We start from the raw sequence: 16275 nt of genomic DNA, 5'->3' as shown, positions 1-16275 counted from the left end.
AGGGACCGAGTGAGGAGATATAAGAGATTAGAGAAGGGAGGAGATAACTACATTTAGGCTGGGTGTCAGGAAGGCAGGAGAACACAGAATGTGGGTACGCCCACAGAATGGGGGGTGATTGGTTTGATGAATGAGTTTTGTTTCTTTTATGCTGGGGAGTCTTGGACAAGTCCCTTCTCTCTGGGCCTCAGTTTCCTCATCAGAGCATTGGACTGGATGGCCGTTATCGTCCCTCCCATTTCAGGGTGTGTGAGGGTAGTGAATCTGGGAGGTTTGGAGAGGCTGGGGGGTCTGTGTGTGTGAGACCTCTGTGGGTGGTCTCTGCGTGGGGTCCCGTTTGAGCGGCTGTGTGCATGTCAGTATTGGGGGTGCATCTGCCCTTTGAGGGACCCGTGGGTGTTGGCATGCTGCACATGTTCTGTAGCTCCGCTTTGTGGGAATGTGTGTGAGAGAGCGTGCGAGCGTGGAGTGCACGTGATGGGCGTCCGTGGGTCTGTCTGGGCTGGTGGGGGTGAGGGTGGGGAAAGTGGCATCGCTGTAGGCTTCTTCCTGAGGTTCACACACTCCTCTTGCTTTCACTGCTCTGAAATAGCATCTGGACCGAAGGCCCATGAATATTTCACAACGATAATTCTGTGACCTGGACAGCCTGCTGCTGATTTACAGCATCCTCCCTCCCCCTGCCCAGGCCCTGGCAGGCCCTCCTCCATCAGAGCTCTTGCCTGGCTGCGTCCCCCTCCCCTCCAACATTAGCCTCCGTAAAGCCAGCCTGACACAGGCCCCGGTGAGACCCCAGCCTCAGAGACCCCCTGCTTCCTGACTAGCTGGCTGCTCTCATTACCCCCACCCTCCGTCTCACACCCTTTCCCAAAGTCCACCTGCCTCAGGCCTTAGATGTCGACCCCTTCCTGTTTCTGCCACCTCGTCTCATCTCATCTTCCTTCTGACTTGCCTGGCCAGAGTCACAGAATCTCAGCATTCTTCCTCCATGAACCCTGGCATCCAGGTCCTCTCTCTTTCCACTCCCACTTCCTAAGTTAGATTCTGAACCCTAAATCTAAACCATTGAACATCTATCTCCTCATGCTTCTGTCGGATGAGTCTCACCTCCATCATAGGTCCTTCTGAGCCCAGGCTCTTCCCTGACTCCAGCCTCTCATCCCCACACTGGGCAGATGAAGCTTCAAGCCAGCAAGGCACCCCAACATAGGCTTCTTGTCTCTCTGGTCACCCAGCCCCTTGGTTTCTCCTGGAACCTGGAGAACTGGTTCTCTGATATGGTCCATCGCGGGAGCCAGGGACGGGCTGGCTGCAGGGCTGTGTACCAGGGTGCAGGCTGTGCACTGCGCACGGGCACGCAGCGGAGGGGCACGTGGGAGCTGAAATCCAGCCCGAGGCTCTGCTTGCTGAGTGTTTGGTCTGGTGTGGGGCTGGGTTCCCCTGCAGAAGAGGTGTCTTTTTCGGATTTGCTCAAAGCTGTGTTTGGGCTGGCTGTGACCATGGATGGCTGATTCCTCCTTGCAAGGAGAAAGAAGGTGGAAACTGGGAGGGAGTCAGCCAGGCTGGAGGCCTTGCCCGGGCTTAGCTCCTTGGGCACCACACAAGTCAGGGTCGGCTGGAGCCACTTGTCCTGGACAAATGGGGAGCCGAGGTGCTGTCAGCCCCCTTCGTGGCCTGCCTGGGACTCCAGGCCACACCCCTCTTCCTCAGGCATAGCCTCTTCTCCTTGGGGGGAGCAAGAAGCTCCTCAAGGGCACAATGGGACCCCCTTTCTCTAATCCTCCTGGCCCTGAAATCCTGGTGGTTCCTCGCCCTCCTCCCACTTTTGAGGTCCCGAGCCAACAAACCTTACAGAAGGAGATAAAATAATAGAATTTTTAATAAATTTTCCCCCCAAAACAACTTCTGTTGATCTTCACCACACAGGGGCCACGGTGGAGAGGAAAGTTCTCTCCAGGCACCCTAAAAAGTGTCCCGGTAGACGTAGGAGAAAAGTATTCCTCCCGTGTCGGGAGACGGAGAGGGGCTCGAGAAGCAGGGGCCCCGGGTCAGCCGGGCCCCGCTGTGCATCCCTCCGCAGGGCTCCTGGGCGGCCTCCCTTCCGGGGCTTCTGAAGGCTCTGCTGGTGGAAGATGCTTTGCAGACGAAGGTTCCTCTCGAGTCCGCGGTGGGCATTGCGAGAAGGGGTCAGCGCCTGCCTGGGATGCCCCACCCCACCGCGGGGTGGGACCGAGTTAACGGCCAGAGTTGGGGAGAATCGGGCTGAGCCGCCAGACACAGCCCCTCGGGAGAGTCTTTTAAGCCAGCATCCCAGGAGGCCGGGAGAGGCGGCCCGGTCCCAGAGGAGGGCGGAGCAGAGAGGGGGGAGGGAGGCAGCAAGGCCAGGGGCGGGGATGGGGCCAGAGCTGCAGCTGGGGGGCTGGGGGCCAGCCGGGCCTCTGCAGTCCCAGCGCCGCAGTCAGAGGTGCTGGGGCGCCAGGAGCAGGAGGCAAAGCAGAGGCGTGGGGAGCCCGGCCGAGAGCGCGGGGCCGCGGGAGTCCGGGGCCGCCTGGCAGGCTGCGCCAGGGCACGTCTGCTCCCCACGCTGGTCCTCGCCCCCGTAGCCCCCCCAGTAGTCGTCCTCGGTGGGCGCGTCCCCGCCCTGGCGCCCCCGCGGGTCTTCGGCGGGCAGGTCTCGATAGAGGGTGGAGGGGTCGGCGGGGGGCGCCCCGGCCTCGGCCACCCCGTACAGGTGGTTGGAGGAGCTGTTGCCGCGGGCGCGGCTGCCGGGCCGCGTGGGCGCCGCGGGCGGGCAGGCCTGGAAGTCGGCCTCGCGGAGCGCGCGCAGGTCCCGGCCCTGGCGCTCCGGGGGGGTGGCGCAGGTCACGTCGGAGCTGGACACGCGCGCGCGCTGGAACCAGGCCCAGAGCGGCCGCGCGCGGCAGTCGCACGCCCAGGGGTTGGCGTTGAGCCGCAGGAACTCGAGCGCCGGCAGGTCGGCCAGCGCCTCGCCGGGCAGCGAGGCCAGGCTGTTGTTGAACAGGTAGAGGATGGTGAGGCGGCTGAGGCCGCGGAAGGCCGCGCGGTGCACGCCCTGCAGCCGGTTCCCGTGCAGCAGCAGCCGGTCCAGGCCGCCCAGGCCGCGGAACACGTGCTCCGTCAGCAGCCGCAGGCGGTTCCCGTGCAGGAAGAGGTGGCTCAGGTTGGCCAGGTCCGCGAACAGGTCATCCTGGGAGGAGGGGTGGAGAAGAGAGAGGTCCTGAGGTCCTGAGACAGCTGGAGATTTCTGCCCCAGGGCCTGGAGGTGGGGGAGCACCGTGGGAAACAATCTGACTTCCTTTCGGAGTCCTGGGGTTGAATCCTCCCTCCTCTAACCTAGTTAGAGGTTAAGGTGGAAAAGGTGATATCATTGAGGCCAGTGGTTCTTCAACTTGAGGGACCATCAGAATCCCGAAGCGCTGCCCTCAGAGTTTGTGGTTTAGCAGGTGGGGCCCTAGAATCTGCCTGTCTACACGTTCCCAGGAGGCGCTGCCTCTGCTGGGCAGGGGACCACGCTCGGAAAAGAAGATACTCGTTCAGCGTGCGGACGGAGGAGCCTGATTTCCCGACTTCAAACCTGGATCTATCACAGCTGACTGTGCCACCTTGGGCAAGTCACGGCATCTCTGCGCCTCCGTTTCTTCATCTGTAAGATGGGGCGATTAAATGAAGCAACATGGCTTAAGGTGCTTAGAACAAGCTTTCCGTGTGCAAGGCATTCTGGAGTTGGCCATTATCTTTACCTTGGCCAAGCCAGTAATCTCTCTAAGCCTGTCGCCTCAACGATGAAGTGGGGATGAGTGTACCTCCTCATGGGCTTGTTCTGAGGATTAAAGGAGACGATCCAATAAGGATCAGATGGTGAGGTGCCGGGCACAGTGCCTGGCACACCAGTATCCAGTCCAATGAGGAAGCCCACAGGCTCAGGAGCCCATTCAGCTTGCCCTCTTCCCAGCTGTGCTACTTTGGGCACGTTCTTTAGCCTCCTAGAGCCTCGGATTCCTCAGTCTGTATAACTTGGAGAAGACTCAGCAGGCTGGGGGAGGGTGAGATGAGATCATGCTATAAGGACCTGGTGGGGACCTCCACCACCCTCAAGAAATGATGGTTATTACGACCAGAGGGGCTCAGTTAGATAACTGAGGAGCTCCCCGGGGTCCCAAAGTCCTGCCACTAGGCTAAGATATTAAGGGGACCAGGTGTCAGCTCCCCCCCCCCCCCCCCCGCCCCAGACCCTCAAAGGCAGCCAGGGAGGGGAAAGAAGGCTGCTGCCTGATGTCCTACATCACTGCCCACTTAGAAGGGCTGTCCCACTTGTCTGGGGCTGGGCAGTGCCCAAATCAGGCCCTGCTCACCTTGGACTGTGGTTCAGAATGAAGGGGGGTGTGGGCGTGGGGGAGGGCCCAGGGGCTGGATTCTGCATTTTAACCAGCTCACGAAGGTGATGATGAGCTCCAGGGTCTACCAGCCCAGCCCACTTTCTACAGAGAAGAGCACTGAGATGGAGAGTTTGCCAGAGGGGACCAGAGCCCCAGGCCTGAGGCCCTCCCGCAGCGATGCAGGACGTCACTGTGGTCAGCAGGCCCAGGAGGTCTGGTTCTTAGGGACACAGGCATCCTCTATGCTCAAGCCAGCGCTCTGGGGACTGTGGCTCTCCCACCCTTCCCTGTCTGGGGAGGTGCCTCCCCTACCCCACCCAGGAGTCTGGTCAAAGGCTCTCAGGTGGGGGCAGGGCATTGACTCCCAGCCCACACCCACAGCCTCCACCTTCCTGTGCTCCTGCGTGTTCTCGCCCCCTCCCATCTGGCTTCCGCCCTCTCCGCTACAGGAACTGAGCCTGCCAAGAACCCTCCTCTTGGCCACATTGAGATCCGTCCCCCTCAACCTTCTCGGCTGCCTCTGACACCAGCATTCTCCACTCCCTGTGCCACCCCCAGGCTCAGTTCAGGTCTCCAGCGGGCTCCCTGGACCTCTGTGGCCTTGGCCAGGCCCAATTGGGCTTGGTACCCTTGTCCTCTTTCCGGTTCACCCTGAGAGTGGGCTCTGAGTCCCTTCTATTCAAACACCCAGCTAGGGGTTCTCTTTTTTATGGGTATCATTAAGAGTGGGACACCCTCAGAGATACCTGTGAGAGGATTAGTGTGTGTGTGTGTGTGTGGGGGGGGGGGGGGGCGGAGTTGAGGGAGCACAGGTAATGGAGTTTGGCTTGGGAGGGTTAGGAAGAGAAGATCAAAGGTTCAGAGCCCCTAGGGAATTGCGGCGCCTTTGGCCCACAGCCCCAATTTTTGGGCTACAAAATTCCTTGATTCTACCCTCCTCTCCTTCCCCCCTTTCCCTCTGCAAAAGTCCTGCCCCTTCCCTCTCTGAACCTCAGCTTGGGGGTCCATTTCCCCTCCCCCCATCCAAGCTGTTGCCAAATCCCGCTGCCACTTCCTGGGCTGCAGCTCTCAAATCCAGTCCTCTCTCCACTGTTAAAACCTTCTCTGTGCATTAATAAGCTCTTGACTTTCACAGCCCTCGCCCTTCCCCACTACCCCCCCTCCCTATCGCCCCCTCCTTCTGGGCTGAGAGTGGCTGCTAAAGTCATCTTCTTCCATTTCCAAAACCACATTTCCCTCACCTCCCCCAGCCAGTTCACAGCTCTCTGCATCCATATGGAATCTCAACGCGGCATCCCTGCCCCCCTTCTCCGGACAGCATCCTGTTCTTAACCTTGCCTCCTTCCAACCCTCCCAAGCTCCAGTCTTTGGCACCAGTGGCTGAGCTGTGTGACCTTGGGCAGCTCCAGGTACCTCTCTGAGTCTCAGTTTTTTTTACTAGTATCTGTGAAACAAGGGACTTGAGATAGTTGATCATTAAGATCCATCCTCATCTGATATTTATGAGTGAGTGAATCCTGGAATGTACCTCATTCATTCAACAAAGCTGTATTGAGTGCCTACTCTGTGCCAGGCGCCTCCCCCTCCCCCCCTCACTCACAGAGATCACCAATCTGTGCCTGGTGTCATTGTCATGGTCTGCGTCAGCATAGGCAAGCAGGTGACTTACTCAGCTTTAACTATGGGCCAAGCTCTGTGCTACACACGTCTCCTGTAGCAACCTGGTCATCACAACCCCACGAAGCAGATGTTATTATCTCCCCTTTCAGAGATTAGGAAAGGGAGGCTGGGAGAGGGCAAGCCTAGGTTTCAACAGCTAATATGTAGTAGAATGTGGAGACAGGATTCTGAATGGCTACACTTGAGTCAGACAGACCTGGGTCAATTCTAGGCTGAGCCTTTGCTAGTTGGGTGACCTTGGGCTGGTGCCTTAACTTCACTGAGCCTCAGTGTCCTTAGCTGTTAAATGGGGGAAATGATGCTTATGTTAGGGGCAGAAATAGAATATTGGGGACTAGCTATAATTATGAGAAATACTAATTGTGCTCTGTTAACCGTGATTGTTCTGTTCTGATTAGAGAAAGCACATTCTTACCTGGCTGACAGTTGCACACCCTGGGACATGGGAACTAACATTGGAATGAAGCCCATCCTCCTTTCCCTACAGCCTCATGGCTGAAACAATCTAGTCCTGGAGGTGCCTGCCCTTTACAACCCCCCTCTCCCCCTGTCCAAGCCCGCACTGCCTGTAACCTGTAACCATTATGCCTTGCCTACTTTCCCCGGCCTGGAATTCTTACTTTCCCACATAATCTTTGCCCTTCTGCCCAATATAAGCAGATGGCTTATGGGGAGGGGAGAGCAGATTTTTGTGGATGACCTGCTCCTCTCCCATACTGCCAGCATTACTGGAATAAATGCTCCTAAACGATTCAACCCTGTCTCTGCTTAATTGGCTCAAGTAGTGACAGGTGGCCTGGACCCATTGGTTGTCCGGTTACACTTACTCTGAATGAGACACATTGCTGGGCCCGCTTCAAGCAGCATCTCCTTGAACCCTCACAATAAACCCTGAGGCACAGGGCATTTTCCCCGTGTTACAGATGGGGCCATGCAGGCTTCAAGTGCTGAGGTAACTTGCCCAAAGCCACAGAGCAAAGTGGAGGTGGGGCTGGCATTCAAACTCAGATGTGCCCGCGTACAAAGACTGCTCTTACACACCACGCAGGCTGGTGAATGAGTGACAAGTTCTGGTACCACTCGAGTAGGAAATACACTCCAGGAGAGCAGAGAGACTGAGTCCCTGGCACCCAGAACACTGCCCGGCACGCGGTAGGCACTCAATACATATCTGGTGATGAATGAACTCACCTGGCACAGTACCTGGCACACAGAAGACAGTCTGTGAGAACCTCCAGCCCACCCCATTCCATTTCCACCTTCCTAACCATTACAAGCTGTGGTCCTCTTGCCTCCTCCAAAGCGCCCCTCTGAGGGCAGGCCCAGCCCTGCCTCGGGTCACACCTGCATCCTGTGGACATCACCCCAGCCCACGTGTCCTCCCCCACCTGCGGCATCTCCCAGCCTAGTTCCTCCAGGCAGTTCACAGGCAGAGGCGGACTCTTTCTTTCTCTATAAAGGACCCGGTGTGAAGATGCCATACCCTTCACGCCAGGGGTGTGTAGAACCAACTTCCCATTTCAGAGAGTCAATGGAGGACCAGGTTCTAATGACAGGATTTATTCAGCACTGAACTGTGCGCTGTATCTACACAACTCATCTACTCTGCACAGCCATTCTTTGTGGAAAGGATGCTTTTTATTTATTTCCACTTTAAAGATGAGGAAACTGAGGCTCAGAGAGGAGAGGCATCATGCCTTAAGTTAAATAAGTCAGGAAACAACCGAGCAGGGATTCCAGCTCAGGCCCTCTGACCCTAGCTGTCTCTATTGCCAGGCTTTTGGGAGGTTAAGCGTGCTGCTGAGAACATGTGAGCCCCCAGTCATATGGGCAATGGTTGAAGAGACTTCATGTGAAGAGGCCTTACATCTACAAGTCTTAGGACCCTGGGCTTCAGTTTCCTCATCCGTGGGGAGGTGTGAGCATCTCCTGACAGGGCTGTGGAAATGAGATGAGGTGGCTGAGCGTGCTTTGGAAACTGTGAGGTGCTAGGCAAATGTAGGAAGGAAAGAAAAGAGGGAGTTTTCTAGGATCCACCCATGGCCTGGGCATCACCCTTGAAGTTGACCCAAATCTCCAAGATGAGGTCCAAGATGGGCCATTTCACTGAGATCAATGTTCAATGAGGCTTGCCTCTTTTTTAAATAGTATTTTAACAAGCATTTATATAGTGCTTATCGCATGCCAAACACTATTCTAAGTGCTCTACAAATTATTCATGCACTTACACTTATGAAATCCCTAGGAGATGGGCTGGTGCTACCCCCAATTTACAAATGGGAAAACTGAGGCTCAGGGGGATTTAAAAATGTCACACACTTGTAAATGGCAGAGTTGATACCCATAAGGGCCTTAGCCTAGCGCCCAATACAGAGCGTGCCCACTAATTGTAGTGGGTACTATTATCATTATTGATGCAATCATAACAACACGACATATTTTTCCAACATACTATGTACAGCAGTCCCCGCCTCCCCTTCACGGTTTTGCTTCCCATGGTTTCAGTTACCTGCAGTTAACCATGGTCCAAAAGATTAAATAGGAAATTCCAGAAATAAACAATTCGTAAGTTTTAAATTGCGTGCTGTTCTTTCTATTCGGCGTGGAGAAATCTCGAAGCCATCCCACCCAGATGTGAACCATCCCTTTGTCCAGCATCTCCATGCTGCATACGCTCCCTGCCTGTCAGACACTCAGTAGCCACCTGAGTTGTCAGATCAAGTGTGGTGGTCCCACAGTGCCTGTGTTTAAGCCCCTCTATTTTCCTTAATTATGGCCCCAAAGCCATCCACATAACTTTTATTACAGTATATTGTTATACTTGTTCTGTTTTATTATTAGTTGTTGTTGTCCATCTCTTTTTGTGCCTATTTTATAAACTAACTTTATCTTAGGTGTGTATGTACATAGTACATATAAGGTTCCGTTACTATCCGAGATTTCAGGCATCCACGGGGTCTGGGACCGGATCTCCCATAGATAAGAGGGGGGGCTACCGTATTTCACTTCTGTCTCTCTCCACCACGTAGAGTGCTATCTCGGTGAAGGCAGGGGGCTTTGTCTGTTTTGTTAACTGCTGTATTCTCAGCGCCTTGCACATAGTGGGTGCACAATACATGTTTGTTAAGTGATTATTGCCCTTGTTACTGTCTTTATCAGCATAAACCTTGACCTGATTTTCAGATCAGCACCAGCCTGGGTGGGAGGAGGTATGCCTTCCATCTACTTGGGGAAAGGGAGGGTTTGGCTATTCCAGCCCCCTTCCAGCCTGAGGCTGTGGAGCCCAGGGAGGGTGGTTTGGAGGGTGTGTTATTGCTTCCTGGGGAAATAGAATGGGAGGATTTGACTGTCAGACAGTCAGCTTAATAACAACAATAAACAATATTTAGATCAATAATAATAACAATAAATAGCAATTACTGTTATTCCTTCCGTTTTCAGAGCATCCATCTTCCAGCTACTTAACAGCTCTTTACCCTTTTTTTTTTTTTTCCTTCTTCCCTTTCATTGAGACAGCAGGTTGGGGATGGGGATCTAGAAAGGGTAGGGTTTCTCCTTGTCCCATTAACTAGGGTGCTGGAGAGAGGTGGGACCTTCTCTGGGACCCCAGCGGCAGTGGGAGGGGGTGGGTGGGGAGAAAGCAGCCACAGAGGCCTTCAGGCCTGGTGCCTGGGGAGAGACAGAGCCCCCGAAGGCAAACGAAGGGGAAAGGAGAGATCACGGAAAGACACATCCATCAACCAGACATGGGGTGCGCGTGGAGTGGGTGTGTGAAGGGAGACAGACAGAAGACCAGAAGACAGATGGGGGAGGCAAGTCAGTGAGAGAGGCAGAGAGGGACAGAGAGGGATAGACAGACAAGACAGGCAGAGGCAGAAGGGGACACACAGTGGTGGTGGGGGGGATAAGGGAGTGAGAGAGAGGGGCAGCAAGAGAACCAAACAGGCATAGACAGACAGACAGACAGACAGACCAAATGGAGAAAAGCCCCGGGAGAAAGTGAGAGGGACACACTTAGAAAAGGGACAGGCATGGAGAGGGATGCTGAGATGCTGAGGCAGGAAGGGTGTGCTGGGGAGAGCGGAGGGACACACACAGGGGCAGACAGCGAGGGGAAAGCAGGAGGGTGTGTGCAGGGGCCTGCGCATGGGTGGGTGGCTCACCTGCAGGTGGAGCAGGCTGTTCTCCTGGAGGTAGAGGTACTGCAGGCTGAGCAGGCCGCGGAAGATGTTGGCGGGCAGGCTGCTGAGCTGGCAGCGGTACAGGTGCAGCGACTGCAGCCGCTCCAGGCCCTGGAAGGTGTCAGGCTCCAGGGAGCGCAGGTGCCGGTTGTCACCGAGGTCCAGCTCCTCCAGGGCCTGCAGGTGACGGAAGGTGCCCGGGTAGATGGTGGAGAGGTTGTTGGAGAAGAGCCACAGCGTGAGCAGGTTGGGCCCGAAGGTGCCGGGCCGCAGCGTGCGGATGAGGTTGTTCTGCAGGAAGAGGCGCTGGGTGCTGGGCGGCAGGGACAGCGGCACGGAGGAGAAGTTGTTGGCCTGGCAGCTCACGGTGGGTGGGGACGAGTAGCAGGTACAGAGCATGGGGCAGCTGGGGGCCGCTGGGGGCAGGGCCAGGAGCAGCAGCAGGAGGCAGGCTGAGGCGGGACCTGTGGGGACAGGGGGCAGGCCTTTCTGGGCAGGCTGCAAGGGCAGGAGGGCCCGCCAGGGGCCTGCCCACCCCCCCTTTCGCCCCATGGCCAGAAGCCCCACTTCCCCCAATGGCCAGGAGCCTGGCTCCTAGGTGGGAGGGTTCTGGGCGCAAACAACCTAACTGCAAGAGGCCCTGGCCATTTCCACTTTTTGAGACCCCTGGTATATTAACAAATAATAAAGAAATGCCGAGAGGACACTGGAAAGCACTGCTATGCTGCAGGCTGTTTGGTGAGTGGTGGTCTCTTCCGCTCTTGTTGTCACTGCGGTGGGTTTGACTGTGTGAACTGTCAGGCCCCTGAACTTTCGAGTTGAGAGTTGAGGCGATCGCTCTTTGTTGTGGGGGACAGTCCTATACCGCGTCCTATTTAGGGTGTTTAGCAGCATCCCTGTCCTCTACCCACTGGATGCCAGTAACACCTTCCCCCTGATTATGACAACCAAATGTCTCCAGACATTACCAAATGTCTCCTGGGGAGCAAAATCGCCCCCAGTTGAGACCGGCTGGGGCTAAATTGAGATCTCTGCGAATCTAAGGCCAAGAGGAGGAAGAGTGGGCCTTGGACCCAGGACCTACTTGCAAGGCTCCCTGGGGTCCAGAGATCCTGGGGGGATTGAGGGGTGCATAACTGCACATGATGCCGGGCGCTGCGCGTGAATGTCTATGTCTGAGCCCAGTGCCCACTACCCGGAGAGCTGCAGAGCCGGGCTGTTTGAGTGGCGTAGACATTATGGATGGCCCGTGAGCTCCCTCCCATGGGGGACACACAGCAAGGGTGGGGAACCCCAGGCCAATGTGATGCTCCCGCTCACATTTGGGGCCTCACCACGAGCATCCCCAGTCCTCCCTGCATGTGCGGGCTGTCCCCACGCGTGTGCGAGTGCCGAGCGCCGGCCCCATGCGTGTGTAGGCTGGGTGTGATGTAACATTCAGTGACACAGCGCGGCTGTGCTATTCGTTCACACCACCTCCGCGTTTCTCGGCCCTTCTCACCCCTCCCCCGTGCGGCAGTTCACGATGACTTTCTCCTGAGTGTTTCAGAGCCACGTGGGGGGGGGGGCATGTCTCTCACCCCTCACCAGAACCTGGCAGGGGTGGGATGTGGGAGCGGATAGGGAACCTCAGTGGGCTTCAGATTTGGGGCTAGAACGGGCGATGTCGGAGCTGGAAAGGTTCTCCAGCCCACCTGGTTCAAGCTCTTGTTCTACTGAAGTCACAACTGGGGTTCAGAGAGGGCAAGTGACTTGCCCAAGGTCACACAGCAAAGTGGTTGGCAGGGCAAGGACCAGAAAGGAACCTCCTCATGCTTGGCCAGGGCACTTCCCTTCCTGGCAGAGGCACCCTCTGAGCTCGCTTCCCCAAGGACTTGACACCAGAGAAAGCCAAATCCTTCTCTGATCCCTTAATCCTACCCCTTATCCACAAGCTCACAAGAGTGTGAGCCCTGAAGGCCGCCAGCCCTAGGGAGGACTGCTCTCCCCCGGCCTCTAGGGCTGACTGGTACCCCAGGAGAGACAGAGGGAGGGATGTGCAATCCGGAGCGCTCCAGAGTCAGGGGCTACTGTGTGGCACCACGGTCTCTCCCAGCGGGAGGCTGAGCTCAGCAGCTCAGGGGGAGCCAGCATCCCTCTCCCCACAGCTCCCTGGCCCCCACTTGCCCACAAAAGGGGGTCCTCCCTTCTTTTCCCACCCCGTGGCCCCATGTCTCTCCCATTCTGGCCCACCTCCCCACGCCTGAGCAGGGCCCCTCCATGACAGCTGCTGCGTAACAGTGACTCTGTTGCCATTTCTGGCCATCGCTGCCATGCAAAGCAGCTGTAACCCAAGGAGCCTCATCCATAATTCAGGCTGCAGCTCTCACTGGAGGCTCGGAGGAGGGGGAGGTGGGAGGCACTGGTTTCTCTGCCCCCAGGCCTGGCTGGAGTGCTCCTGGGCAGAGGGGGGCTGGGGGCGGGGAGCTGTGCCTTTCTCTCCCTCCTCTGCCCTCCTGTCCCTGCCCTTTTCCTCTCACCACGGTCCTCTCCCCACCCCTGCTTCTCAGGGCTCTTCCCCATCAGTCCTTCCCTCCAGGCCTGTGGCCTCCTCTCTCTCCAGGACCACAGTTCCACTCCCAGCCCTCAGGGTGCGAATCCCTGGCAAAGACTGGGGCAAGATGCACAGGGCATCAGAGCTGGAAGGGGGCGCCTCAGCGGCCATCAGAGCAAAAGCTCTTACTGCCCAGGTAACACCACTGAAGGCCTGAGAGGGGAAGGCTCAGCTTCTGACTCGAATCTGACAGTCTGCCTTCACTTCCTTTCTCGAAGCCTTCATGTCATCTCCCCGCTCCTCTATGGGCCGAGGAAAGCCCCTTCTAAGTGTCCCCACCCTCTCTGCTCATCCCTTCCTCTCTTTTCTCCTTTTTTTCTAAAGTCTGCAGGTAATGGCTAATGTTGCAGGGGAGTGAAGAGCAGGGACAGGCAGAAACCATCTGTTACTAAGCACCTACTGTGTGCCAGACACTACTTGTACATGTCTTTGTGCGCATAGACTACAACATAAGCCCTGGGAGACCCATACAATGGCCTCAGTTTGCAGAAGAGAGGTGGGAAGCTCAGAAACGTGGAATGAGTTGCCTCAGGCCACGCAGCTGGAACAGGTGGGACCCAGAATGGACAAGCATGTGTCCGAAGGGAGACCTCACATCACCCAAGGAGACTGCTCTGAGGGCGAGAGACGCTGCCCTTGAGATAAAGGGAGGACAAAAGTTGCGCCCAGGTGCACAGGGCTGGGCCAGCCAGGATCCTGGGTCTGTTGGGCTGTTCAGAGTCAAGGCAAAGAGGGAACCAGGCTCTCTCTGCAAACCTTCCTCTCCTGGGCTCCCGGTCAGGGCTGCTCTAGCGGGGAGGCTGTTGGGAGTCAAGGAGAGATGACCAGTGCCCAGAAGATATGGCCAGAACTGACCAGAGGAGGGATGGAGAGAGGCCAGCCAGAACATGGTATCGATCCCAGAAGGCTGAGGTGCCCAGAGCCAAAAAGTATCCATTCATTGAGGGACCACTGTCAAGGAATCTGGGCCATCACCCCGGGGAACCAAGGCTCAGGAACACCGTTCTCACCCCTGGAGCCACCCTTTGGCTCAGAGGCCCCAGTGACAGGAAGCAGATGGACCCAGGGCAGAGGCAGGACCCAGGGCACCAACCCACAGGCAGCGAGGCCGGTGCAGAGCGGCCTGGGAAGGCAAGGCCTCTGACTCTGAAGGAGGGTCCCAGGCTCCCAGATGAGAAGCAACAGCTCCCCGCAGGAAAGGCTGGGAAAAGGCTGGGGCCTGGGGCAGATGCTGAGGGGGCAGGGGCTGGGAGGCGGGAGCCAGGAGCGGGGTGGAGGTGGTGGCAGTGCCGGTGGGTGACGCAGGGGCCTTGGGAGGCACTGACGCTGCCTCGGAGGTTTAGACTGCTGCAGACGGCTTCTCACTCTGCCAGAATGTGACACCCCAAAATAAGCAGTCACCGTGGCGGCGGCAGGATCCGACGTGAGGTCCAGAGATATAAATGGCAGCATGGAGCCAGCCAGGGTGCCCACCCTCCGAGGCTGCCACTCCGTGCAAACGTCCTCCCCTCTCCCCCCCACGGCCACCCCCCAAAGCCCTGAGCTCCGAGCCCCCGACCACTCCCTGAAAGAAGGGATGTGATGGGCAGGCGCTCTGGGAATGGAGGGCTTCCCACGTGGAAGTGGTTACCAGAAGCCTCTTTGTCTCATCCCTGGCAACACCCCCACCCCCACCCCCACCCCATCCCTCTCTTCCACCCCTTTCTCTTCTTCCTCCCCTTCCTTCCTTTCCAGCTCCCATCCCCACCCTGGCATCAACTCCCAACCCCTCTCATCGATGGCTACCCATCCCCAACCCCAGCGCCCATCCTCGGTCCTCTTCCCGGTGCCGGAGACTCCGTCTCTGTCCACCATCCCCATCCTCCTCTGGTCTCTGGTCTTCCCACTCCCCTTTCCTTGCAGTCTCCAGGGTCCCAGGCTCTTTCCCATGACCCTGTCCCCAGATTCTGGGTGCTTGTCCCTAGTTGTCTGTTCACCCCCTCCCCTAACCCGGTCTACCTTCTCCTTCCTTCTTCCTCGGTCCCAACCTGGGTCCCACTTCCCTCCACGCCTTTCCCTTCTAACCTTTATTCCTCCTCCTCCCTTGTCTCCCTCCTTCGCTAACCACGTTCTCCCGTCGTGATGGCCCCCCTCCTATCCGCCTCCCTCCGACCCCTTCCTTCCCCGCCCCACCCCCAGTCTCTGGCCCACACCCTTGGCTGTCAATCAATCCGTGGAACTCTATTTTACCAGCGCCCACCATCTGTCCTGCCAGGGGGCACACTTGGATTTTCCTCTGCGCCCCTGTGCTCACAGGCAGCCCCCTACTCACAGCCCTCGTCCTCTCAGGTGACTGGAAAGTGCTGAGGCACCGGGCACAGGAGTTGCTGAGTCGGCGCTTCCCCAGCCGGCCCGAGTCCTCAGCGTCCCCGGGAGCAGGTGGAGCCGGGACAGCGGAACCTGAGCTTCCCTCCCCCCTCCGGGCCCGGCCCGCCTGGCCCCGGCGTCCCCCCCACGGTCACCAGCTCCCCACACATCCCCGCAGGCTCCAGGCTCCGATCGGGTGCGCTCCTCCGGCCGGCAGCCCTGGGGGCGGGGCCGGGGCGAAGGCTTTCCCCTCGCCAGGCTACCCCCACCCCCAGCAACTGCCCCACCTCAGCCCGGTGGGCGGGGGCGCCCCGCTCCCCTCCCCAGGACGTCCTCCGCCCTCCGGCGGGCAGGGGTCCCTACCTGGCAGCAGGCGCCTGAGCCCGGGCAGCATCTTGTCTCGACGCTCGGAGAGGGGGCGGCGGTGGGGGGTGGGGGGCTCTCCCACTCGCTCCCCGAGCCCGCCAGACGGACAGCGGGGACTCCGCGGGGCTCCGGGAGGGCCCGGGAGTCCCCGGGCAGTGAGGCCGGGCCGCGGCGCTCTACCCTGCGCCCCCCGGGCTGCGGGCCTCGGGAGGAGCCATCGGCCCCGACGGGACGGGGCGGGGCGCGACGGGGTGGGGAGGGCTGGGGCTAGCCGTCGAAGCCCGGTGAGGGTGCGCCCAGCAGCGCAGGCGGCGCGCGGGTCCGCCGGTCCGTGCGCCCCGGCTGCGAGCCGAGGGAGAGTGGGGACAGCGAGGATGCTTTTCCCAACCACCCCCACTCCTTCCCGCACTCGCTGGCTCCTCCCTCGCTTCCTAGCTTGCCGACGTAACCCTTTCCTGGCCACTAGGAGGCGGGAGCGGCTCCCTAGCCCCCTCCATCCCGGACCCCGCCCCTCCTTGGGGGACCCGGAGGACTGTGTTCGATAGCCTTCGCGGCGCCTCGCTTCCAGAAAAATCCCGGGGGGGAGGCGGAGGGGGAGGGGGAGGGGGGCGCTTTAGTGTGTGGAACCTCATGGACTTGTCCAGTTCCCCCCCTCCCAATTGTTCCGGAGGAGATGGGCTCCTGGGTCACCCTCCCCGCCTTCTCGTGGCGT

General features: G+C 58.3%; 1 protein-coding gene across 1 annotated transcript; it reads right to left on the bottom strand.

The window, feature by feature from the left end:
* Positions 1 to 2108: 2108 nt before the first annotated feature.
* RTN4RL2 (reticulon 4 receptor like 2) lies at positions 2109 to 15805 on the bottom strand. Its single transcript, XM_079789516.1, has 3 exons — positions 15561 to 15805; positions 10241 to 10722; positions 2109 to 3208 (listed from the first exon to the last, which is right to left on the bottom strand). Exons 1-3 carry the CDS (start codon positions 15589 to 15591, stop codon positions 2459 to 2461), a joined length of 1263 nt encoding a protein of 420 aa, XP_079645642.1. The 5' UTR covers positions 15592 to 15805; the 3' UTR covers positions 2109 to 2458.
* Positions 15806 to 16275: the final 470 nt, after the last annotated feature.

The sequence above is a fragment of the Cnephaeus nilssonii genome (assembly GCF_951640355.1).
Source record: "Cnephaeus nilssonii genome assembly, chromosome: 13".
Taxonomy (NCBI): Eukaryota; Metazoa; Chordata; class Mammalia; order Chiroptera; family Vespertilionidae; genus Cnephaeus; species Cnephaeus nilssonii.
The sequence above is the reverse complement of the archived record's forward strand: the minus strand, read 5'-3'. Positions and strand labels throughout refer to the sequence as shown.

Excerpts from the sequence above, each read along its gene's own strand:
- RTN4RL2 (XM_079789516.1), bottom strand. The coding sequence starts at position 15,591 with ATGCTGCCCGGGCTCAGGCGCCTGCTGCCAG. Across the intron at positions 10,723-15,560 it reads GCTCAGGCGCCTGCTGCCAG|GTCCCGCCTCAGCCTGCCTC; the intron begins GTAGGGACCCCT and ends CTGTCCCCACAG. Across the intron at positions 3,209-10,240 it reads ACAGCCTGCTCCACCTGCAG|GATGACCTGTTCGCGGACCT; the intron begins GTGAGCCACCCA and ends CCCTCCTCCCAG.